We start from the raw sequence: 26,207 nt of genomic DNA on the forward strand, positions 1-26,207 counted from the left end.
TCAATGTATAGGTCCTTCACATCCTTTGTTTATTCTTAGGTACTTCATTCTTTTTGTTGAAATTGCAAAAGGAATTTTCTTTTCATTGCTGTTTCTGAAATTTCATTGTTTCAACTAATTCTTAAAAATATAATTTTTGTTAAAATGTAAGTAGCATAGTTATCTAATTTTCTTTCCAGGAAAATAATAAAAATCATTCTTTTGAAAAATTACCAGATATGCATAAAAATTTTAACTTTGGCAGAAGCCAAAAATAGAGCAAGAGATTTTAAAAAAGAAAAATAGCAATAAATCTTTATTGGGATTTTTTAACAAAATAATTTTTAAAAACAAAAGCCCCCATGTGTAAACAAGAAAGTAAATTAAGTTAGTTGGCATTACTATGTACATCCAAGAATCAAAACAAGTTCTCAGTTAACATTCCATAATCCAGAAAATCTTGATTCATAAATGTTCTGGGTAACGGTATTTAATATTATCATAATGAAACCTTACCTTTGAACATTATAAAAGGGTTTACAGATTATAAACTATGTTGTTTAGCTTTTCATTTTCCCATCAATCCAAATACTAGATCTAAAATGTACTATATTGTCAATGTTAGTCTAAAATGTCCATCATTCCAAATTAACCAAGTTACACCTATCTGATCTCCTCCAGGAGTTTTATGGTGGGATGTGCTAGAACCTATATATTACAATATCATTTTTCAAAACTAACCTAATTCTAAATTCTACTTCTAACTAATCTACCATTTATTGATTTCTTCTCACTTTCTATACATACATTAAATACCAAAGGAACTTTATCTTAAAAAAATACTGCTAAGACATTAATACACATTTAGGCAGTAATTTCTAACAAAGTTGTAGTTTATTCACTAAGAAAAAAGTGCTAATATTTATTTTAAAATTTAAGTCAAGTATTGTCATAGTGGTGTTACTTAACTGAGAATGACGGCTTCAATTTAGAGGGTTCAATATGCATATTAATACAGTTCAAAATTAAATAGAGATTAAATTATAATTCATATGGAGAAAATCTCAGTTCTTGGAAGACCAAAATATATTGTTTTTTTACTATTAAATGTTATTAATTTACTGTCTGTTTTTGATAACACATTCAATTCACTTTCATAAGCTTTACAAAAGACAGCCTGGATAATTTTTGTAAGAAGTCTCAATTTTATTTGAAAATGTAATTCTTTTCTGTCAGTTAAAATAATTTAAAGATGTGCACAATATGTTTGTGCTGTTTAAGGCAAGTGCCAAGCACATTTCGAAAAGTAATAAACTTACCAACTAGAATGTCTCTCAAAGGAAAAAAAAAAGAAAAACTCATGACAGTTTTTGTTTAAGACAGATGTTTAAACAGCACTCTTCATTTAGGTCATTTAAAAATAATTTAGTATCTTAATCACCTATGTTCATAACACATATCACTTACAAAGGACAAGTAACAGACACAGAATTAATGATATACTTTTAATATTTTTACAAGACTCTTTTAAGTTGGTGCCTACTAGCATTTAACAAGATTTTTGTATTCATTGTAAAAAGATTTAGAACATAAACTACGCAAAGTAATGAACATAATTTCTCTATGCCATGCAAAAAGAAGTCAACTTTTTACACATCAACACTCCTAAATAGTTCTAATTAAAATCCAAAGTGTTCTCATTTTCTAACGCTGTCATTCTTTGGCAAGATTCAAAATAGCTATGAGTTTAGGAAACAATGTTCATTTGTGGTCTTCATTTTTGCAAAATCAATGTGTTTTGTAAAAGAAATCTTCAATGTACCTGGTTTCCAGTAAATAATTATAAGCAAAATGTTATGGCTTTTTGGACTAATCTACTCCTAAAGCTTTGAGTTGTCGTTCAATCTCTTCGTCAGAGATCGTAGCCTTTGAAGTAGAGGCAGATGGTAAGCTTCTGGCAGCTGATGGAGCTTTGGCCATCTATATTAAAGAGAGAAAAAGAAAAAAAAAAGAGTATTACTAAACATTTGGGATAGGACATAAAAGATGTGCTACAAAGAGGCTTAATTTGCTTTTCAAACAAATATAAAATCACGAACTTAACGGTAAAGGACAACTTAAAATAATTAAGTGACAAAAGCAGTAGAAACTATTTCCAGCTGCGAATAGGTGACACTCCTACCTTTCCAGAGATTTCAATTCCAATTTCATCAAGAACTTGATTCACAATATCTTGGCTTTCTTCTTCATCATCAGAGTCATCAAAGATGTCATCAAGTGTGTCATTGACTTGTGTATGGGGGAAGGGGTGAAACAAAGCAGTTACTTTCAAATAGATTTCAGGTTAGATTTACATTTTTAGAAGGTGGTCCAACTATGTGTTTATAGTTTGTATATTACAGAAAGGCAAATTTAAGTGAACCAACAAATTACAAAAGTCATTTTCAAATGTCAATGAAGTTCATGATAAATACATTTTTGAGGCAATAAATCTGGAATAACATTCATTTCAACACAAATTATCCTATAATAAAACAAATATACTCAGATTTTTAAAAATTATTTAACAAACCTTTAATGAACAACTATACAATATCCATAGCTATAGGATTAAAATTTTTTAAATATGATTCCGCAAATTGAATATGAGCTATTAAACCTGACCATGGAAAAAAATATAAGAAACAAATATCCTATAAACATTTGGAAGAAAATTTCCTCTTTTTATGCCTATAATTATAATTTCAGCTTTCTTAAATTTACATTCAACATGTAGGTAGAATATTCTAACAAAGTGTAAGGTTCAATATTTTATTAACATTGCAAAGCATAGGGAATATAGTCAATAATATTGTAATAAATATGGTGTCAGGCGGGTATTAGACTTATTGTAGTGATCACTTTGTAAGTTTAATTAACACCTAATCGTTATGCTGTACACCTAAAACTAATATTGTATATAAACTATAATTGAAATAATTTTTAAAAATCTTTGCAAAAATGTTGCTAGTTTTGAGATCATCACATAAGTAATAATTTAATGTTGACTAGGATGCTGAAAAGAGTCACTCATTCATTATGGTGAAATAATAACTGGTATAGTCTTTCTGAGAAGAATTTGGTAATATGAACCAAAAGCCTTATAAAAATTCATACTCCAAGGAGATTTAAAAAATTTACACAAAGATAATACATACTGAAAATTTAAAAACAATCTTATTGACCAATGTAAGAATGTTTCAATAAATTAGAGTTGATGTTATTTAATATTAATGTTATGCAATAATAAAACATTTTTTTAAAAAAAAGACCAAAGAAGATTTAAGATCATGAGTACATGCTTATGTTATACTATTGTTTTTTAAAAGTAGGATGAAGTTCAAAATTGTACATGTAATATGATATAACTATTATAGGTTATGGGAAAATAAAGAAAAAAACACAACATCAACTATATCTGAGTGGTGTGATGATAGATGTTTTATAATATACTTTTCCCCTTTGTTTTCCATATTTTCACCACAGCATGCAATAAGTTTATATTAAAAAAAAAAGAAAACTAAATTTTAAATAACTTTGGGAGAGGAAAAAAAAAAAGAATGAAAGAACTCCATCATCTCTGCCTCCAAGATCTACAGTATGAAAGAATCAACACAACTCTGAAACCACCCAACTTATACCAGGAAGAGTTATTTTATTCACAAGTTGGTTTTGGTCCACTAATCAATAAAGTAAAACTGCTAGGGCCAATAAGACATAAAAATATGGCATTTTCTATTTATCCTTCAGTTAATAAAATTTTGAGCCTTATACATTGCCAATTTAAAAATACATTAGAGTTACAATAGAGATGTCTATCTAGAAGGGTCCTGTATCTTTTTTCAATATTTGTGCTTTCATGGATGAAAATATGAAGTTACTTGTAAATAAACTTGGATAATTCAAAGATGAGAAAACTGTACATTACATTAAAAGTTATTAAACTTACTCATTTCTTCAGTCATTTCCATTTTCATGTTTTCCTTCTGAAAATTCTGCATTGTTTGTAATGTCTTTTGTGGATCCATCTTCTTGTTAACTGCCTGCATTGTCTTTAAAATATGAAAACATTCATATTAGCCACATAATTATGAAAATGTTACTGTGGATAAGTCCAAAGGGAATACATCAAAGAGAGGTGAGCTTTGAAAAGTTATACGTTCTGCTATAACTACACATAAAAATGTTATGTATTCTTGAAAAAAATAAAATACTGGTTTGGAAACCATCTGTTTAACATTTATATAATAAAGACTGGCATAAAAAAAACAAACAAAAAAACTCATCTGAACGGTAAGCAAAAAATCATGTAATAAAAAACAGTATCAACAAAATCCATTGCTATTCGAATGGGAAAACTATATTTATTTATTATGTGGTATGCTTACCACATAATTTAATTTATATAATATCTTAATTAAAGCAAATTTTAACTTAATTTTTACAAGATTTTTCACTAATTTAATGTCTAATTAAAAATGATATATTAGCATATGTACTTAAATCCATTAATGTATTTTAAACCATGGTTTAAAAATAGAAAACACTGAATTTTGCAAAAATATGTGCAAAGAATTCTCTTACATTTAATTCGCAACTTATTTAAGAGGTTAATGCCATTAGTATAGCCAAAATATGTACATATAAAATATATAATTTATATGTGTTATGTAAAGTTAGTTCAGTATTAAAAGACACTATGCAGTATAAAACATTGGTTTCAAAGATGTAAAGCATACAGTCTTTTCTCAGACAATCTGTAGGCAATGCTGCAGCCAAGGTAATCTTTAGTTACGACACTACATACCCCTCGGCTCATACACACCTAACTCCCCAGTGGCTTTCCATTACTCTTAGTATTAAAAGTCAAATTCCATAAGGAGCCTGTGAGACCAAACATCAATTAAACTCTACTTAACAAGCCAGTCTTATTTCACACCATTGCCCTCTAATCACACTGATCTTTCATTTCTTTAAATATATCATGTTCCCTCCTACTACAGGACCTTTGAAAATGCTACCACTCACTTCTACATTTGTTTTTACGATCAACACTTCAGATTTCAGTTTATATATCACTTTCTCAGAGAGTAGTTCCTGATATCCCATATTAGAATATGTACCTCTGTTAAATCCTACTCACTATAGATGAAATTTTTTATTTATTAGCGTAAATTATAATACTTTACTTGCAACTTATACTATTATACATACAATTATTTATTGTAAAGAAATTATTTTCAACAATAATAATTATAATACAGCATTTAATGCCTATATAACCTGTGTGTCAGACACTATTCTAAGCACTTTATATATATATATCATATTTAAAATTAAATGACATTTATACTTGATAAATCTTTATGTGCTAAGTACTACCATTTTCCCTGCATCATTAATGGAAAGTGAAGGCACAGAAAGGTGAAATAACTTGCCCTGGTCACACATCTATTTAGTGGAGGTGAGATGTGAACCCAAGTAATCTGGCTCTAGAACTTATGTTCTTAATCACAGCACAAAACTCTCTCTCGAATGGGGTGATTTTTAAACAGACTGCGATCTATTACAGTTTAAGCCCTTGGTTTTCCTTTCTACTTCATCCTTATCACTTGTTATAGTTCCTACCTTTAGGATCTAAACAAATACTTGCTGAATTAACTCATTTCTAAAAAATTTAAGTAAAAATTCCAGTCCAGACATCTGTATATGGCAGGACCATATTAGGTATCTTCTCCTTCTCTACCACATGCAGAAAATTGCAAAAACAATTATAGTCGATCCTCATTATTTTTGGATTCCATATTTATGAATTTGCCTACTCACTAAAATTTATTTGTAACCTCAAAGCAATCTCGCAGTGCTTTTGTGCTCATTTGTGGACAAGCACAGAGCAACAAAAATTTGAGTTGCACAACAGGCACATTTTTCAGGTGAGGTCAAACAAGGTAACACTGCCTTCTTGTTTCAGCTCTCAATGTAAACAAGTATCCTTTTTGCTGTTTATTTATTGACTCATGTGTGTGCCATGTTGGTGATTTTGCTCTTTAAAATGGTACCCAAGCACAGTACTAAAGTGTTACATAGTGTTCCTAAGTGCAAAAATGATGTGATATGCTTATGAGAAAATACACTTTGTTAGATAAGCTTTGTTCAGGCATGAGTTATAGTGCATTAACCATGAATTAATGACAGTGTTCCCAACTTTATAGAGTATTAAATACTGCAAATAAAAAGAATCAACTGCATATATCATCTTCCGAATGTGAACCTTATACTTTCTCTCCTTTGTGGCTTTTTTTGCCTTTTGCTTTTTCATATTCATACTTCTTCTTGACTGTATATAACACCTAGTGAAGTTTTTAAGACCTAGGTCTTCTACAAAGTCTTTCGAATCATTCCATTCAAAGATCTGTGCAGTTCACTAACGTTTAGCAAAGACTGACACACAGTGTGTTTCCTTCTCAGACAGATCTTAACCACTCATCCCCAAGTGAACAATAAGATCTGTGAGAGCAGAGTTTTTGTCTTAAACTTCTTATTCCTCACAGTACTTCATGTGCAACGAGAAGCTCATTATTTATTAAAAAATCAAAAGGCTCAGAGCACTTTAAATTCTATAGTGGAAACATTTTTTATATAAAGACTAAGCTAAACGTAAGTTCCTATTAAAATTAACTGATAAATCCTCCTGATAGTATTCATGTGTCCTTCTGACACATAAATAAAAATGAATCAAGAGGAAATTACAACTCTAAAGTAATCAAACCTTACAGCTTAATGAAATAATAACCTCAAAAATCTCTGACAATTTAAGAAAAAAAAGCAAACACTGTTTTAAGTCAATTTAAAAAATTTAAAAGCCACATGTGAGCTTGGGACAATGGAAATGTCCTTGAACAAGACATTTTATATTAAAACAAATGAATAAAGTATCTAGAAGTAGTTACCAGGATTTTCTAATACTCTAATTCATTTTACTAAAAATTACAATTTCTTTACTACATATATTTCAGGAGGTACTTTTAAATCTGATTTGAATATTGATATTTAAATATCTTAAACTCTAAGCCTATAGACATAAAGGCTCCCACTTACTTTTGCTGTAGTAGACATTGCTCCAGCCATCTTCATCTGGGAATTCATCACTTTTGTTTGTGTGGACATAGAAGTGACTTTTGAACTTACAGCAAAAGTTCTTGTTTTCTGTTTCCGTAGATGTACAAGCTGTTTGGCTAAAACTCTGCAAGCTTCTTTATTACCAATTTTGGCCATTTTCTTAATTTCTAATTCCTAAGAGAGGAAATAAAAAGAGGAAAATAAAATCATTAAGGGGTAGGCCTCAATGATTTATTTCAGAAGAACAGATCTAATGTATATACCCTACCCTTTCCCCTGATCATGAAGTGAGGTAGAGGCTGTCATAAAATCATAGAAAGAAAAGAGTAATTTGAAAGAGCAATTTATTCCACACGTTTACATGAGAAAGAGCCAACTAGGACCTTCATCCCCAAATACATAGTTGGTCTAAAAGAGTACAAGAGTACTCATATAGAGCTCAAAAGATTAAAAAAAGTTAAATAATAATAATAATAAAAAAAACCTCAACCCGAAAATAGGTAGAAAAAAAGAATAAAAAGAGTTGGTGAGACACAACAACAAAAAAAGAGGACAGTGGTAGATTTAAATTTAATAATATAGACATAGTAAGTGAAAAAGTCTATCTAGTATTTAAATAAAAGGAAACTTGTCAGATAAGAACCCAAATATGTGCTATCTCAAGAAATCAACTTAAAAAAAAAGTTAAATAAAAGAATAGAAAAATATATTCTACATAAATACTTATTAAAATATGGAAATCTGGAGTGGTTATATCAACATCAGATCAAAAAAAGCCTTGAGAACTAGGAATATTACCAGAAATAAAAAGGAGCCTTTCATAATGATAAAGGAATAAATATCTAAAGGTGTCAAAACAACCCTAAATGTGTATGTACCTAATAACAGTGCTTCAAAATAGATGAAGCACAACTGACAGAATTGAAATAACAAACAGACAAATACACAATTAGCATGAGGTATATCAACGACTCCTTTCTTATGTATATTGCTATAATTGTTAGAACAAGTGGACAGAAAATCCGTACTGACACAGATTTACAAAAAACACTATTACCAACTTTAACTAACAGTAATATATATAAAAAAAATTCACTAAGAGCAGCATAAAACTAATTTTTTACAAGTGTACACTATAAAGAAAATTACCAAAATATACCATATTCTGCATCGGAAAACAAGGTTCCATAAATTTAATGATATAATGATACAAAGTATGTCCTCTAACCACAACAAATTAAACTAGAAATCATTAAGGAAGATATGGAAGGAAAATCACAAACGAGTAGAAATTAAACAATATGATTCTAAGTAAGTCATAGGTTAACAATAAAAAAAAAATCACAAAGGAAATGAGATAATATTTTGAACTTAATAAAATAAAAATACCACAGATCAAAATATGTGTGCTGCAGTTAAAACAGTTCTTAGAGGGAAATTTCTCACATTAAAGCTTATATTTAGAAAAAAAATCTCAAAAGCTTCAAAATAGAAAAGCAGAAAAAAGAAGAGCAAATAAAACACAAAGTACACAAAAGAAAATAATATAATTAAGACATCTATAAACTAGAAGAGAAAAAAACAGTATTGACTATTAATGAAATCAAAGTGTTTTTTTTTTCTTTTTTAAACAAGTGATTGATCAAATTGATAAACCATTAGTCAGGCAGATGAGGAAAAACAACTGAGAGAGAAAGAGAAAACACTTAAGTTACAAATATTGGGATTGCAAGGCGGGGGGCATCACTTCATAACCTAAAGATGTTAAAAGATAATAAAATATCATAAACAACAATATGTCATTACATTTTAAAATTTAGTAGAAATGAACAAATTACTTGACAGATGCAAACTACCAAAGCTCAGTCAAAAAGATGGATAACTTGACCTACATCTACTTTTTTTTAAAAAAAATAAACTTGTAGTTTAAAAACCTATCCACAAAGAAAACTTTACCCCTGATGGCTTCACTGAATCCTATCAAATGTTTAAAGAGGAAATATACAAACTCTTCCAGTAAAGTTAAGAGTGACACTTTTCAACTCATGTTTTTAAGATAAGCATTCTTTGATGTCAAAAGCAAATAAAAGACATGACACGAAAAGACAACTACAAATCAATACCTTTTATGAACATAGATGCAAGCATTTTTAACAAAATTTCAGCATACTGAAACAAAAAATATTTCAAACACATTATTACCAATGAAGTTTATCCTAGGAGCAAAAAGCTTGATTCAACTTTGCAAAATTAATCAGTGCAAGTCACTATATCAACAGACTAGAGAAAAATTATATGATAATCATCTCAAGAGATGCAAAAATGGAAAAATAATTTGACAAAATTCATTCCCGATAAGTCTCAGCAAACTGGATAAAGAGGAACTTCCTCAACCTGAGAATGGGCACCTACAAAAATCCTACAGTTACTATCATACTTAATATGGTAAAAGACTGAATGTTCCCCCCTAAGGTTAGTAAAAAATATGAGGATATTTGCTATCATCACTTCTATTTAACACTGGAAACTCTAGCCAGTGTAATAAAGTATGAAAAGAGAAAGCATCAGGATTGGAAAAGAAGATGAAAAGTTTAATTTATTCACAGATAACATGATTGTCCATGTAGAAATCTAATAGAATCTACAAAAGGCTACTAGAATAAAGGAATTTAGGAAGATTACAGGATTCCAGATTAATATACAAGATATTAATGCATTGTTTTATACCAATACTAGACAATCAAAAATTGAATTTATTTTCAAAATATCATGTAGCATCAAATATATGAAATAGTTACAGATAAATCTGACAAAAGAAGTAGAGGATCTGTATAATTACAAGTACAAACACTGTTAAATATCTAAATAAAGAGATAAAGCATGTTCGTGGTTTGTTAAGGATCAATATTGTTAAGATGTCAAGTGTTCCCAAATTAGTTTACGTATCCAATGTAATCCCAATCAAAATGTGATCTTTTTTATTAGAAATTGACAACTTTATTCTAAAGTTCATATGGAAATGCAAAGAACCTCAAAAACGGCCAAAACAATTTTGAAAATATTACAAAGTTGAAGGATTAACAGTAATATAACTTTTAGACTTACTATAAAGCTATATTAATAAAACATGTGGTATCGGCTTAAGAATAGTCACATAGATCAATGGAATAGCATAGAACCCAGAATGAGTCTCATGTGTATTTGGACAACTGATTTTCCACAAAGATGACAAGGTGTTTGAACAAGGAAAGATGTCAGCAACAAATGATGTTGATGCAACTGAATTCCATATGCAAAAAGTAAACCTCTACCCTCGCCTGACAACACAGTGAAATTTACTTCAATATGTTTCATAGTTCTAATGTAAGAACTAAAACTATAATAGTTCTAGAAGAAAACAAGGAAAAAAATATTAATGACTTTGGGGTAAGCAAAGATTTCGTAGATAAGACACTAAAAGCACTAATCATAGAAGAAAATAATAACAATAAAATAAAATAATAATAAAATAAAAATCTCTGTTCCTCAAAAGACATTATTAGGAAAATAAAAGATAAGGCCAAGAATTGGGGAGAATATTTGCAAAACATGTATTTAATAAAGCACGTGTATCCAGAATACATAAAGAACTCTTAGAAGTAAATAATTAGAAAACAATTTGATGGAAAAAAAAAATGGGTAAAATATTTCAACAGACACTTTGGCAAAGAAGATATGTAAATGGAAATATGCACATGAAAAGATGCTGAAAATCAATAGTGACAGGAAAATGCAATTTAAAATGACAATCTACTACACACCACTAGAATGGCCAGGATCTAGAACAACTTTACTTGCATACATAGGTGGTGAGAACAGAAAACAGTATAGCCACTTAGCAAAATTTTTTAGCACTCTTATGAAATTAAATATACATTTAACCCAGCAATCCTACTCCTAAGAATATATCCAAGAGAAATGAAAACACATGTTCACACAAAGACTTCAACTGACTGTTTAAAGTAACTTTATTCAAAGTAGCCAAAATCTGGAAATAACCTAAATGTCTACCTGCTGGTAAATAGATAAACAAATTGTGGAACATCCACACAACAGAATAGCATTCATTAAAAAAATAAAAAAAAATAAAAAAATAAAATAATAATAATACTGATGCATGTCACATTAATTAATCTCAAAATAGTTATTAGTGAAAAAGTCATATGCAAAACGAGTTCATAATATATAATTCAATTTATATAAAATTCTAAAAATGTAAATTAATTTACAGTGACATTAGTGTTTGCCTAATTAAGGAGGAGGAAGACAAGAAGGGGTAGGGTAGGAGGGATGACAAAGAGAATAAGGAAACTTTTGGGGAATGATGGATATGTTTATTACCTTGACTGCAATAATGGTTTCACCAGTTGATACATATGTCAAAATGTATCAAATTGTATGTTTTAAATATGTACAGTCTATGGCATGTCAATTATACCTCAATCATGCTGTTTTTAAAAATATTTTAAGCAACGTTTTAAAAAATAATAAAAATATTTAAAGATAGCCAATCTATTTTTAAAAGTGCATTCATTATCACAGACACAATGATAGTTAAAATATCAAGTTAAAATATCAAGTAAGACACCTATAAGTTAACATAATTATTTTCTTGTAAACCTCTAGTTTCCAAGACTATTTTATCTTTGTTCGTAACTGAGATGTTGGCTCTGTCTTGAGCAATATTTCTTCCTAGTCATTTATGACTTTTACAAAATAAAGAATAACTTCATTTTATAATCAGCAGAACGCAAAGAATTCTGATAAAAGTCTGCAGAATGACACAATAAACAAAGGTAAGCAGAAATTGCAGAAAGACATTGCCACTTCTTGGTAAAGCAAATCACCACCTGCCATGTGTCTTTTTCCTAGTTAGCAAATTATTCCAACGCTAATTTCCAAATTTGTTTGAAAACTTAAACTGAAATTTAATGTTCAACTTACCAGCTGTTTTTCTTGTTTCTCTAACGCTGCTCGATCTCTGCTTATAGCCCTCTGTGTACATCGTAACTCTCGATTCTGCTCCTTTATTACATCTAAGAGAACCACAAAAGAAACCTAAATGTATGGGTTGTAAAATTTTCTTCAATACCATTTAAAATATTGGATTCAGACATCAATAAAAAATAAACCTTGATTTACTAGATGTTATAATTTTTTCTTGCAATATATTAAACAAATATTCGAACTTGAATTATAAATAATGATTATATAAAGAATTACAAAAGGGAGTACAAGTATGTTATAATCTGAGGTTTAGCCAAATGGACATATAAATCACAATAAACTATTCCCTTAGAGAACTGATTTGTATACAATGTTTTATATGGCACATATATATGTCACATACACACATGCACACCTTTTTCATATTTCCTTACTCCTGTATTATGTGAAATTTTAGAAAGAATGACAGGTTATGTTTTCATTAAATCTTTTTTATTTTTACACTAAGTCGTCATAACAGAGTGAAGCAGCAGACCTTCCAATGATTCCCACATCTGCCACCGGATCATTATATGATGGTTATGTTGGAAAAGTTTGTTTACACTCTAGACCTCAGGTTTCTTATAAAATAGGGGTTGTTGTTAAGGAGTAAATAACATATACAATGCCCTGCAGTACTGTAAGGGTCCATTCAATGTATTTCTAATTTACTTAAGTTATCTGGATCCATCAGTCTTTCCTTCTAAAGAATGAAAATACTAGTCTAGGCCTGACGGGTGATAAGTTAGATAGTTGTTAGTAAATAGTGATTTCTTCAAAGGATCACAGATATAGATGGTAATTCTTACACAAACTGTTGTCTCATTGTCAGGAATCTTTTAAGTGCTTTATGCATATTATACAATATAATGTCAATAATGCCATGGGGTTGATTTTTCTATTATTTTATAATAAGAAAATTGAGTGTTAGCAAGTTTAAATAACTTGCCCAAGATCACAAGGCAGTAAGCAGTAATGTCAAATTTGGATCCAAATATTCTGTTTCCTGAATCAGTGATATTAATCACTTCACGAGTACCTTCTTAGTAAAGAGATTTTAAAAAACAACAGAAAGAACAGTCTCATTTCTTTTTCATGTGGATATCCAGTTCCCCCAGCACCATTTGATGATGCTGGGGGAACTGGATATCCACATGAAAAAGAAAAACTGACCCCTGCTGCACAGCATATATAAAATTTAACCCCTAAATGATGAATGACCAAAATATTATAGATAAAAATCATAAAATTCTTAAAGAATACACAGGAATAAACATACATGAGCTGGGATTTTGCAGTAGATTCTTAAATATGACACTAAAAGCACAAACCACAAAAGAAAAAATATATATAAATTGGACTTTATGAAAATTAAAAACTGTGCATCAAAAGACATTATCAATTGAAAAGACAACCTACAACCTACATTATCAATTGAAAAGACAATTCTGCAACTAATAAGCATTTTACTCTGTAAATTCTTTCAAATAAAATAAATGGAATTTGAAAGGTAAAAAACAAACAAACATTTTTTTAGCAGACTTTATAAATAAGTCTGCTAATATATAAGGAGAAAAATATGTATATTATATGGTAAGAGTCTATTATCCAGAATATATAAAGAACTCTTACAACTCAAAAATAAAAGACAAACACCCCCATCAAAAATGGGTGAAGGATTTGAATAGACATCTCTCTAAAGAAGATATAGAGATGGCCAATAAACACATGAAAAAGATGATCAATATCATTAGTCATTAGGGAAATTAATCTAACAGAATGGCTGTCATCAAAAACCAAAAAGGAAATAACAAGTGTTGATGAGGATGTAGAGACTGGTACTCCTGCACACTACTGGTAGGAATGTAAATTATTTCAGCTACTATGGATAACAGTTTGGTGGTTCCTCAAAAAGTTAAACATCATGCTCACTTCAGCAACACACATACTAAAAAGTTAAACATAAAATTACCATATGATCCAACAATTCCACTCCTAGGTATTTACGCAAAAGAAGTGAAACAGGAACCTAAAAAAATACGTCTACACAAATGTTCACAGCAGCACTATCCGCAACAGCCAAAAGGTGGAACCAACTCAAATGTCCATGAACAGACAAATCAATAAACAAATTGTGATATATATATATATATAATATTATAATACAATATATTAATATATATTAAAATATTATTGTTATAAAATAAATGAAGTAGATACTACTGCAACATGGTAAATCTCAAAAATATTATGCTAAATGAAAGAAACCAGACACAAATGGCCACGTTTTATGATTATACACTTATATGAAACATCCAGAATAGGTTAATCCATAAAGACAGAAAACAGATTAGTAGTCACCAGGAGTTGAAGAGAGCGGGGAATGGTGAATCACTGCTTAATGGGTACAGAGTTTTAGTCTGAGGTGATGAAAATGTTTTGGAACTACAGGTGGTGGTGGTTACACACCACCGTGAATGTATTCAGTTCCACTGACCTGTTCACTTTAAAATGATTAATGTTATGTGAATTTCACCTCAATTAAAATAACAAAGCCAGCAACTACTATGCTTTTTATGATAGAGAATCAAAACTTATGTTCTATACCTTTCTATATGTATAGTGTAACTTTTTTCAGAATAAAAATAACTAATTATACTGAGTAATGGGCACTATATTAAGTGCCTCACAACAACCCCCAAAGGTAGGTACTATTACTTCACTTATTTCAAAGGAGGAAATTAATACTTGGTGAGGTTATCTGCCCAAAAAGGAGAAAAAGTGCTAAGATTCATATACAGGTGGTCTGATTCTAAGGGCTCTGATTTTAATTACTATATATTGCTGTGAAACCTTTCAGGCAAAGAAGAAATAAAGTTATCACAGAAATAATCCTTATAAATGTAGATCCATATCAATAAAAACATATAGTATTTCAAACTGGGTGAAAAATATTTCAAGTCATTATATAAAATACAACTAATCAACTAAAATGGCTTTCTAAATAAAGTTAAAATAAGATGCTAGATCTCCTATATCCTACATACAAGACATTCATTTCCCCTTCTTTGCTTACTCTGTTTTTCAACTAAGTTATAGTGGTGAACATCTCATGCTCAGGATTTACTAAGAACACATTCTATGTGCTCCTTATATATAGAAATATAAAACCATGCCATACCTTAGGGGTATATGAAGAGAGAAGGAGATGAAGAGGCATATGTCTCTCCCTCCACCTACTTTCTTCTGGATGAGAAATGTACAACTCATTTAAAAAGAAGGACGTGTTCTGTAGACAAATATGTTTGAGAAATGTTGAAGTTGAAAAAAAAAAATTAAACAGATTTCTTTGTTTCAAGGTTTCTAAGAATGTTTAACATATGAATGTGCACTGTCAATCCTTAAGGGGAGAATATATTATAGATTATTTCCCAAATTTATTAAGCCAAGGATCCCTTTTCAGAAATCTCTATTAACATTTCCTAGATACTAATGTTCCATGGAGCATTTGTTGAAATCTTATTCTAAAATAACATGATTAGTTTGCTAGTGCTGCAATTACAAACACTTCAGACTGGGTGGTTTAAAAAACAGAAATTTATTTTCTCACAGTTCAGGAGGCTAAAAGAACAAGATCAAGGTGTTGGCAGGTTTGATTTTTCTTGAGGCCTATCTCTTTGGTTTGGGGATGACCGCCTTCTTGCTGTGTCCTCACATGGCCTTTTTTCTGTGTGTGCCCATCTCTGGTGTCTCCTTCTCTTCTTATAAGGATACCAGTTCTATTGGATTAGAGCTCTACCCTCATGATTTCATTTAACCTCAATTACCTCTTTAAAAACCCTATCTCCAAATATAGTCACAAAAGGGTTAGGGCTTCAACATACTTATTTTGGGGGAACACAGTTCAGTCCACAACACACAATATCTTTCCTCTGACATCTATAGACTGGCACTAAACGAAACAGTAATGAAAGCTCTCATTTCCCTATTTTTCAAAGAAATCATCAGCCTTTTCATCCTCAATGCTCAAACATTGTCAATTTTCTTCTTGGTATGAAAACATTCACCACTTACCCTACTGTTTCAATGGAAAATATGCTCTAAATTTAAAACTGTGAAATTACAAATGAACTTTTGTATATAACCACTTTGTATACTAAAATCTCCATAAACTCAACTAGTATAAGATGAAGTACTGAGATAGTAATGATGGTCTTCTAATAATAGTAATAAATAGTAATAAACTGAAAAAGAAGTCACCATATTGATGTCACCATATTGATAACTGTGGCCAGATAACTGACACAGGTGCAAAGCAACTGCTGAAAGCCTTGACTGCTAAGATCTAGAATTCTATTAAGATAATTTCTCATTACTAGGATGGTATCATGAAAAAAATATATTTGGTCTTCGTCCCGAGTTCCTGGCCCAGAGCTTCTAAAACCCTTGGAATTTCCTGAGTGATAGTAATGTCTTTTGACTCAGGAAGGGGAATCCTGAGATAGCTTCAGGATAGGGCTCGTTACCAGAAAGACCAAATACTTGATTAGCGGGTGGGCATTTTCAGGGCCATTCCTCATAGGAGGGGAGTAAGGCTGGAGACTGGTTTATAAAAACTCTTGAACAAAGAGATTGGTAGAGCTTCTGGGATGGTGAATATATGACATACTGGGAAGGCGGCATGCCAGAGAGGGCATGGAAGCTCTGTGCCACTGCCCTTCTCCCTCAATACCATATTTCCATTTAGCTGTTCCTGAGTTTTGTCCCTATAATTAACCAGTAACAGTACGTAAAGCACTTTCATGAGTTCTGAGAGTTGTTCTAGTGAATTATCAAATCTGAAGAGGGAGTTGTGGTGACACCTGAATTTATAGCTGGTTGGTCAGAAGTAATTGTGGCAACCTGGGACTTGTGACTGGCATCTTAAGTGAGGAGAGTCTTGGGGGACTGAGGCCTTAACCTGTGGGGTCTGTGCTAACTCCAGATAGTGTTAGAATTTAACTGAATTGTTGGAAACATCCGGTTAGTGTTGAAGAATCAGAGAATAAAGAATAGATCCAGCCATCTTTGTTGAAAACAAGTATTATAACATAAAATGTTAACAAAACAGAATTTAATCAAACAGCTTGATTTTGCTTTTCTTGATTTTATGTAATTATGTGTACCATAACTGTCACAGTATATTAGAGAAGGAAAAATAAAGAAAATTAACTACTAGAAATTCCACAGCCTATTGTTAATAGACCTATTAATATTTAAACAACTCCAAGCTATAAACTGAGAGAATCTAATGTTATATACTAAAACAGAGGCATAATATTTTAAAACATATTATGTGGTACATGGAAAAAAGTAGTAAAATATTTTTTTTCATATGAAATGATATGTGTATCCTATAAAACTAATTACTTTCATTTTTTAAAACAATCCCTAACTAAACAGGAAACAACTACTATGTTTCAACATAATAAATTAGAGAAAAAAAATCTCTAACTAAATGCACGTTTAATGATTTCGTCTTCTAGATAATTCAGAAGGAATAACATGAGAAAGGTTGTGAGACACTTTTAATGTTTTGAGGCAAAGTTTATTTCCCATGACAGTTATTTCTTAATAGGTCTGATTTCTTGCCCAAGTCACAAGCTCTTTGAATAAGGAATGCATGTATTTTATTGTTTTAATCTATTTCTATTCCCACCTTTATGTCAGCTATCGCAATATATTAGTAAACAGTGATCTAAGGGAGTATAAACATATATCCTAAAATGTAAAATAATTTGCCTTATAAGCATATAAAATATATTCCCTTAAAATGTATAATAAAACCTATTGGTTATCAAAAATTTAACACTAGTAAATTCTGAATCATGATAGATATCCTTCTACAATGGAAAAATTGAGCACTGAAATAATCAGATATTTCCCTTATAATTTTCTGCTTTCCTCTCTTTTTGTTATGAGTCCAGACACTGACTGAAACATATACAAGGTGTTGCTGATATCTATGAAAGATGGAATGTTTGGCTCTTGTCCACCCTCTGCTTCCTTGTCCAACATCTGCTTCTTTCTCCAGGCAAAAAAGCATGCCCTGAATTCTTATACTACAGCACTTCATCTACTTTGTGGTGTTAGATGTGAAGCATTTCACAATAGGTGTAACAGAAAACTTTCAAATTGTGAAAATAGTAAAAGCACACGGATGTACCTAGGGTATGCTCTCTCTTTCACCATTTGGTGATGTAAAAAGGGTCTGGAGGCTGCCTCACCCACCGCCCTTTCCCCTCCCATATCCAGCTTAAGGCTTAGAGAAAGCCACCCAGGACAACTCCCTCCTTGGCAATTACAAGCCGGCCTCAAGGCTTTCAGACTCTTAGCACTGAACAAGATAACATACTGCTTATACTAGAGTCATAAGATCACAGAGTTAAATTTTGGACTTAAGATATAGACAGAAAAGGTCATTCTGCCTTCTTCAGTTCTAAGTCAATAAAGTCTATCTATTTACAGTTAAAAAAAAAACAAAAACAAAAAATAAAAACAGATCTGAAAGAGCCTCCAATTGGACCAGCCTACCTTACTAGAATTCTCCAGTGGGGTTTGAGGCTAAGCCCCAACATGAATTATGGCCGTCCTTCCAGACCTTGCTCATTTACACACAATTTACACATTTGAGGATTAAGGCAAAAGTAATTAACTGTAAATATGGACATTCATTAATCTGTGAGTATTGTTTTAAGTGCCTACTTTTTGAGAGATGGGAGGGGGCCTGTCTCAAGCTTGCAGGGTAGTTTAGGATTACTGAACCAGGAACGCTGAGGCACAACCTGCAGATGGGACCACTCAGCAGGGTACCACTAGACAGCATCCCTCTACCATAGACTGGGTTTTGTGCTTTATTATAAGGTCATGATGGACTTTTTATTCTAATATATCACACTTTCTGCAGGCATAGTGAAGCTCACCAATGACGATAAAGTAGAAAGCAGTCCCGGCTATGTGGTGATGTACCATCATCTTCTTGGATTGATGAGGAGAAAAAAACTGCAAAAATCCTACAAGCTCAAAGGTTAGGGGCAAAAAGGAAACATCAAAGGTCGGTATCTAGAAAATGCTGGCTCTAGGAAACAAATTTACTCAAAGGCAGGAGGAAAATGACAATGAGAAAATGGGTGAGAAGGAATCACAATTTGATGTGCAAAGCAAATTTGTTTCTCAGGTTTTGGAAACAGTGTATCAGAAACCAGAAAGGAATGGTATCAGCTTAATAACCAGTTTTGATACATGGTTAAAAAAAATTCAAAAATTAAAAATTAAAAAAAAAAAAAAAACTATAGGAAACATAAAGAACAGTGGAGGGTCATGTCATCGACTTCAAGTATAGTCCAGGGAGGCAAGAATCCACTTGAGAACTAGGCTGAAGTTGAAAAACTCAGCAGGACCTGCTTGGAAGAAAGAAGCAAAATAATAAAGAGAAAACAGGAGAATCTAGCCTTACAGTAGCATAATTTTTTTCTCTATCAGTAAAGTCTCAAAAATTACTCAAGACCTGAGGAATTCACTGAAATGAATTTATTATTATTGAAATATCATTTTTCTCAAGAGCTGAAGGAAGGTATTGAGATGGGCCACCTGTCAGCAGATCTATGGGTCACATTTGGTTCTCAAAAACACAGGCTTTGGCACTATCATCAATAACAGCTCCATTCAGAAAACTATCAAAGGGCATTTTTCAGCTTAAATAAGTGGGGGAATTAGAGGGAAAGCTCCTCTGAAAAAAAAGTCTCACAAACATCTGGACTTGAAGATAAGCAATGGTAGCATGAAAAGAAATACCAGTCTTTGGTGTTATAATAGGAATGGAGCAATACAGAGGGAAGACATTTTCCTACAGAAATATTCATTCTAAAAGTATGGAGAATTTTACTTAGAAAATCTCTAAAAAGAGAATACTGAGTTCCTGAATCCCACACGTTGTTGTTGTTGTTGTTGTTGTTGTTGTTGTTGTTGTTATTTTGGTGTGCCAGGAATGTTGGGGCTAAATAGAAAGTAAAGTTAGAGTTTTTAAATATTAAGAATAATAAGCACTTAGGAAACACACAACATCCAAGGAAAGATCTGAGTACTGTCGGTAGCACCATGAGAATGTTATATTTTATTTGGAAGAATGCAGAAATATTTCTAGAGGGAATTCAGTTTATCTACATGGTAGATTTTATTCCCTCTTGAGCTAATGAAAATGTCACATCACAACTGACCTCTTGACCAGAGATTTATCCCAACTTAGTCAAAACTCCACAGGTTCTGAATTCTGGACAACTTACATACATGGACACCATCCCAATGAGAGAAAAACCAATAAGTTCTGTTCCTGTTTCTCAGCGGTGTTCCTGAAATTATTTCTAACTCTGCACTAAAGTTCAAAGTTGGTAGCGATTATATGGATGTCAATTGTATTAAGATCTGGTTACTGGAAACACTACTTTGGGTTAGTAAATACCATTGTTTTGGAATTTAGTCTCGAAACTGTTAACTGCTGCAGGGATATTTTCATTTATGCTGAAGACTCTTGCAAATATGGAATGCAAGAAACACTCAGAATAAGCATTATCCAACTTTGGAAAAACACAAGGATCTACTTTGGTTCTGCTGAATGCAAGTCAGGAAGAAGATGCTTAAAAACAAAACAAAACAAAAAGCCACGAAGAGTGAGGGATTTAACATAATTTAAGGTGGCATCAGAGAAGAATTCTTAGAGAAAGAAACAACCTGAGATAGTTCAGGTTAGCTAGAGGAAGAGAAAAAGAGATTTTTTATTTTTTTGTGTGTAAGGGCATCATAAGCAAAAATATCTCAGAATGCGAAAAAGTATGGTATACATAGATGAATATGAGAACAGTTGTTGCATAGTGAAATATCCAGAGACATGGCCAAAAAGGAAAACAAGGACCAGACCAAGGAGGGCCATATATGCCTTATTAAAGAGCACCCACTTGATCCTGTTGCAATTCAGTAAAGGGTTTTATACTGAGGAATAGAAAGATTTGGGTTTCAGTTATATCAATCACACAAGCAACTGTAGATGAATGATTTGAGGACTAAGAAGCTGTAGCAAAGAGAAGCAGAAAAGTGATTTAGTAAAGTACAAGACAAATGGGATCTGAATTAGAACAAGAATTTGAAGGCATACAGGAATATCATATGTTCAAATATTTAAGATGCAAAAGGCGCAGGACTTGGTAATTATTTAAAGGTGGAGAGCAAAATCAAGAACTCTCAAACGCTAGAGGATGAGAACCCGGTAAAGGAACTGACTTAAATGAGATGGTGATGACTTCTGTTTGAGATCTCTTTAATGTGCTGTGGAGCATTTAGGTAGAGATAGTCGGCAAACTATTGGATGGATTGGTCTAGAACTAAGAAAAATATGTCTAGAGATATAAACTTGGAAGCCATCAATATTTAGGTTATAATTAAAATAATAAGAGTTTGGATAAGATCATGCAGATAGTGTACAGTTAGCATAGTTGTAGCCCATGCTGGAACCAAGAACACTAATATTTAAGGGGTAGGTTAAAAATAAAAGAAAGTAAAGAAGATAGGAGGGAGGAAGAAAGGAAAGAAGGAAGACAAAAAGGAAGAAAGGATGCAAAAAAGGAAGAAAGGAAATAAGAAAAGAAAAAAAAAACCTGAAAGGAGAAAGATAAAGAGTGGTCAGAGGAAGATGAAGAAAATTAAGAGAGTGTTAATGTCATGGAAGCCAAGAGAATTTTAAGGAAGAAATTATTATTGAGAACAAATGTAAAACACAAGTTCAAGAGATGATCACCAAAAAAATGGCAATCTTAAAGTCACTGATATTCTTAGCAAAATCTCATTACATGAGATGTAAAGCAAACTGGTGTAGAATGGGAGGCATTAGAAATAAAGAGGTAGAGATAGGAGACATCGCTACTGCATAAGGTTTAGATAAAGAGCAAAAAGAGACTGGACAATACTTCCTAAGAAATGCTGGTCAAGGGAGAGTCAGGAAAAGGAGGGTTGTTTCTAGTTCTACCATCGTTAGATATTAAAGAGCTACCACTAATTCGGAAAGAAAAGAAAGAAAAGAGTCCAGTTCACAGAAAAAAGGTAACTAGGTTGAAGTTGAGAGCTAGGTACATTACATGATACCTACCAAAAGTTGAGAATTCCAAGTACTTAGCAAGAACAGCAAAATTTAATGAGCTATAGGATATTTACTAAGAAAAAAATAATGGTAATAGTCAAAAAGGATGAGGTCCTGGCTCTGCCATTTAGTAGTTGTATGATCCTGGGCCAGTAACTTAGTCCTTAGACTCTCAATTTCCTCATCTATAAAGGGTATAATAACAGTACCTATAGGTTTTGTGAGAATTCTAATAAGATACTGCATACAAAATGCTAACTCAGTGTTGGCTTAAAGCTGGACCTCAAATTTGTCTTTATTTAGGATAACAGACAAAAACTATATAGTGCATAAAGAACTTCATCTTTTAAGAGGCATAATTAGTTGTACACTTATGACAAGTCCTCATGGCATCCTGATTTACAGGTTCACGATTAGCTATAATAAAGAGGTAGGTCACCATTCGTCCACTGAGGAAAACACTGTAAACACTTTACCCTAACATATACATATATATACACACACGCATACATACATATATACACGTATTAAATATCAGTAGAAGGAAAACCAAGGACTCAATTGTAATTTCAAATTCAAAAGAATCTTTCTCTTCTATGGCATTGAGGTATAATACTAATTAATTTCTGTTACAAAGTATACAGTGCAGAGACTTGTTCATCTCTGTGTCAAAAATGAATTAAACATAACTCTGAATAGTAATATGCTGTAATGTTGTCTCCCTTTTTAATTTGCATGTGCAGTAGTCTTTAATGATATAGTGTGCAACTCTTCCAGCCAATCCAAAGAGACAAAAAGATTCAATTATTCTCTAGATCTATAAAGTTACATGTTTCCCTTATATATCAGAATTTCATTACTGTTGAAACAGACAAAAAGATACATACTGTAAAAGATCTTATGATCAATAACCACTGAGTCCAAAGATATGGCAGAACTACATAAAAACACATTAAGTTTCATAATATATAGCCTCATTACTGTTAAGAAGAATGCTGTCATCTTTTATACAGGCAAAAGATCTTTTTAATAAAACAAGGAGTAAAAACATCAATAAAGCTCTATATCAAAATAATAAAAACACAGTAATAGAATTAAGATGTCATTAAGTGATTTGAATTGACATGATAATTTAATAAAACATCAAGTATACAGTTTGATAGTTATAATAAATGTACATGGTGGCCAAATTTATATTCAGAAATTTCAATACAGATTTTTAAATCAATAGCATAAGAACTATCAACAGTCTTTAAGACTTTTTTCCCACAAATATGTCTATTTAGCAAAAACATTATTTCTTGGATGAATTAACCCAATTCCAAATGAATACACCGTTAAACATCCTCACTGCACATCCTCATTGTCTTTTTTTTAATTCAGTTCTATACTTCAAGCACAATAGTCACTAAATTACCAAAAGCACCAGGAAGCATAGCAATGAGAATATAGAACTGTTATTTATGTCTTTAAAACTATTTGACAGATATTAAGCAATTAAAGCAAGGACGTCTGGCATTTAATGTTAAAAAATTTAATATAATTTGTAATATCACAGTAAGAAAGATGCAACCCCTTCCCTCTGTTTAGTAAAATCTAACTATATAAAACTGAAACAAAGAAATAAACCTCTCCCCCCGCCCCCCGAGTACTATACAATAACTGAAAATCAATATTGGTACTGGAACACTGAAAAAAATAAAGTTCCACATTAAATATTAAACAGCCTTCTCAGGAATAAAACACATAAAAACCCATTTCACATAATTGCATTACATCCTATAGCACCTTGGTAGTTATTCTGATACTACAAATGGTTAATAAGTCTCAATTAATAAAAAGTAAACAAATTTAAAAAACATTTTCAACTATTAAAGGTAAGCAAAATGTATTATTGCACTAAAATGACATTGTGTGCTGAAGGGTAGAGTGGCAGAGTAAAAATGATGTCTTTGTTATCCTCCCCAAAATAATTTTGCTGGCATTGAAATAGTCAATACAAAGGAATAAAGGAGTTACCCCAGGTCTAGATTGAGCATTCTGTTTGTACCAATCACTGTCTAGCTACCACTGCTCCTTCTGTGGCAGAATTAGACCCTTAAAAAGACGCGATTCTTTGGTTGAACCAGCAGCAACCTAAACTCAGCATGTAATGGGAAACACTATTTTTAAATAACTTGAATGAATTTGATTCCTGGTAGCAGTCAATGTAAACATCAAGACTATCAAGACTAATCAGTGTTATGTAAACATACATTATAGGCGTTGCTTATAAACACCAATTTGTGCGCATTCACTTTTCCTCTTTAGATGACATTGAGCTAAACGTCTGAACCAATGCAAGTACCTTAAAATGTAAACGCCTATGCAGATAAATCCCACATCTCTTACTTTAGGTAGCAAAAGATAATCACAAGAGGGAAAAATTCATTATGAAACTAAATCCAGGCACTTCCCTTGGGTTTTATTTTGATACTGAAATCAGTCAAGAATTATTTCACATCTCTACTGATGGAGTGTTCTTAGGAACAAGACCGACCCAGACTCAAGTTCATTTTGATAACTGGATTCTGTTTACCCTCCCCACCTCAACCTCTGTAGGCACAGGTTTCCGGATTGCATGGCAAGAAGTAGTACAGATCCAAACTGAAGAAGCAACAAACCAAGCAGATGAAACTAACAAGAAATTCATTAAACTACCAAGGCTAATGACACTCAAGGGCCAGCAGCATCCTGCGCCTCCTCGAAATGCTCAGGATCTCCCAAAAGAAAAAAGAAAAGAGAAAGCGGGCGGGGGGTGGAGTTGGTGTTGTGTTATCAGAGGGAAGAAGCCAGACTGTCCAGGTGAGGTTGAGTTGGGCCAGTAAGAAGAGATGGGGAAGCAGAAAAGTGACGCATGAGGGCGGTCACCTGTGGGGCCAGTTGATCCAGCCCCGCCCCCAGGGACAGGAGAAAGAATCGCGGCTGGAAGCCCCCAAAACACGCCATGGATACATAGGGCTGGGCCCCTTCGGCCCGACCTGGAACTCACCGTCCACGGTTTTCTTCTTGAAGAGAGACGCCATGGTCAGGGACCACGCCCGCGCGGCCCGGCTCGGCCCGGTCCGGCCGGAGACTGGTAAAGAACAGGAAGGAAAAGCAGGCCCTTGGAGAGTTCAGAGTGGCGAAGCCTATGGGCGAGAGAAGAAGGCGGGGTCTCCACGCAAGACCCGCAGAGGGCGGTATCCGCGAAGCCTACCGCAGCCGAGTCTCCCGGAGCTCAGGTGACTGCGAACTAAGGCACTTTTTGGAGAAGTCACTTCTGGGCCGCGCCTGCGCGTTGTGAGCCTGCGCCTGCGCACTGCGGTGCCTGAAGCCGCCGCCGCTGCCCTCACCTCGGCTGCTGCCGTGTCTTGGCGCTGTTAGGGTCAGAGCGCGGCTTTACTGCGGGGACTTGAGCTCACAGCTGGTCGTGGGAGACTGCGGGTGGTGTTGGGGGCTTCTGTATGCGGGTTCCATGCTAAGTGCTGACAGAGTTGACCCTCGATTAGCTCTTTCCTTTTCGCCCTGTGAGAAGCTGGAAGTAGGGGCGTTTCATAGTCCTAGGACAAGTGTGGGTGGCCACGGTACCAGTTGATTTACGATCATCCCATTGCTGTCTATCAATACTTTCATAAATGAAAGGGCTGGTAGAAATGCTAAGGCCCGTCCCCGTGGTGTTTCACCCGAGTTCATATTCTTTTCCGCCCTGACTCGCTCTGCGATCTCCCCGGCGCTCACTGGCGCAGCCTCCTGGGGGACCCAAGCGTTCACTTGCCATCCCCGGCCCAGGGCTCTGAACACCCGGTGTCAGTTCCTGTAGAGCCGGTTTCGATGATCGGGGAGGAAGGAAAAAGAGAGC

At 32.9% G+C, this 26,207-nt stretch overlaps 1 protein-coding gene across 1 annotated transcript; it reads right to left on the reverse strand.

Moving 5' to 3' along the window:
- Window positions 1-1,164: 1,164 nt before the first annotated feature.
- CHMP2B (charged multivesicular body protein 2B) lies at window positions 1,165-25,615 on the reverse strand. The gene is made up of 6 exons (XM_039878263.1): window positions 25,359-25,615; window positions 12,121-12,212; window positions 7,117-7,311; window positions 3,968-4,070; window positions 2,162-2,268; window positions 1,165-1,959 (listed from the first exon to the last, which is right to left on the reverse strand). Exons 1-6 carry the CDS (start codon window positions 25,390-25,392, stop codon window positions 1,849-1,851), a joined length of 642 nt encoding a protein of 213 aa, XP_039734197.1. The 5' UTR covers window positions 25,393-25,615; the 3' UTR covers window positions 1,165-1,848.
- Window positions 25,616-26,207: the final 592 nt, after the last annotated feature.

Source organism: Pteropus medius, unplaced genomic scaffold, assembly GCF_902729225.1.
Source record: "Pteropus medius unplaced genomic scaffold, Ma_sr-lr_union100, whole genome shotgun sequence".
Lineage (NCBI taxonomy): Eukaryota > Metazoa > Chordata > Mammalia > Chiroptera > Pteropodidae > Pteropus > Pteropus medius.

Excerpts from the sequence above, each read along its gene's own strand:
- CHMP2B (XM_039878263.1), bottom strand. The coding sequence starts at position 25,392 with ATGGCGTCTCTCTTCAAGAAGAAAACCGTGGACG. Across the intron at positions 12,213-25,358 it reads CAAGAAGAAAACCGTGGACG|ATGTAATAAAGGAGCAGAAT; the intron begins GTGAGTTCCAGG and ends TGGTTCTCTTAG. Across the intron at positions 7,312-12,120 it reads AGAAACAAGAAAAACAGCTG|GAATTAGAAATTAAGAAAAT; the intron begins GTAAGTTGAACA and ends TTCCTCTCTTAG.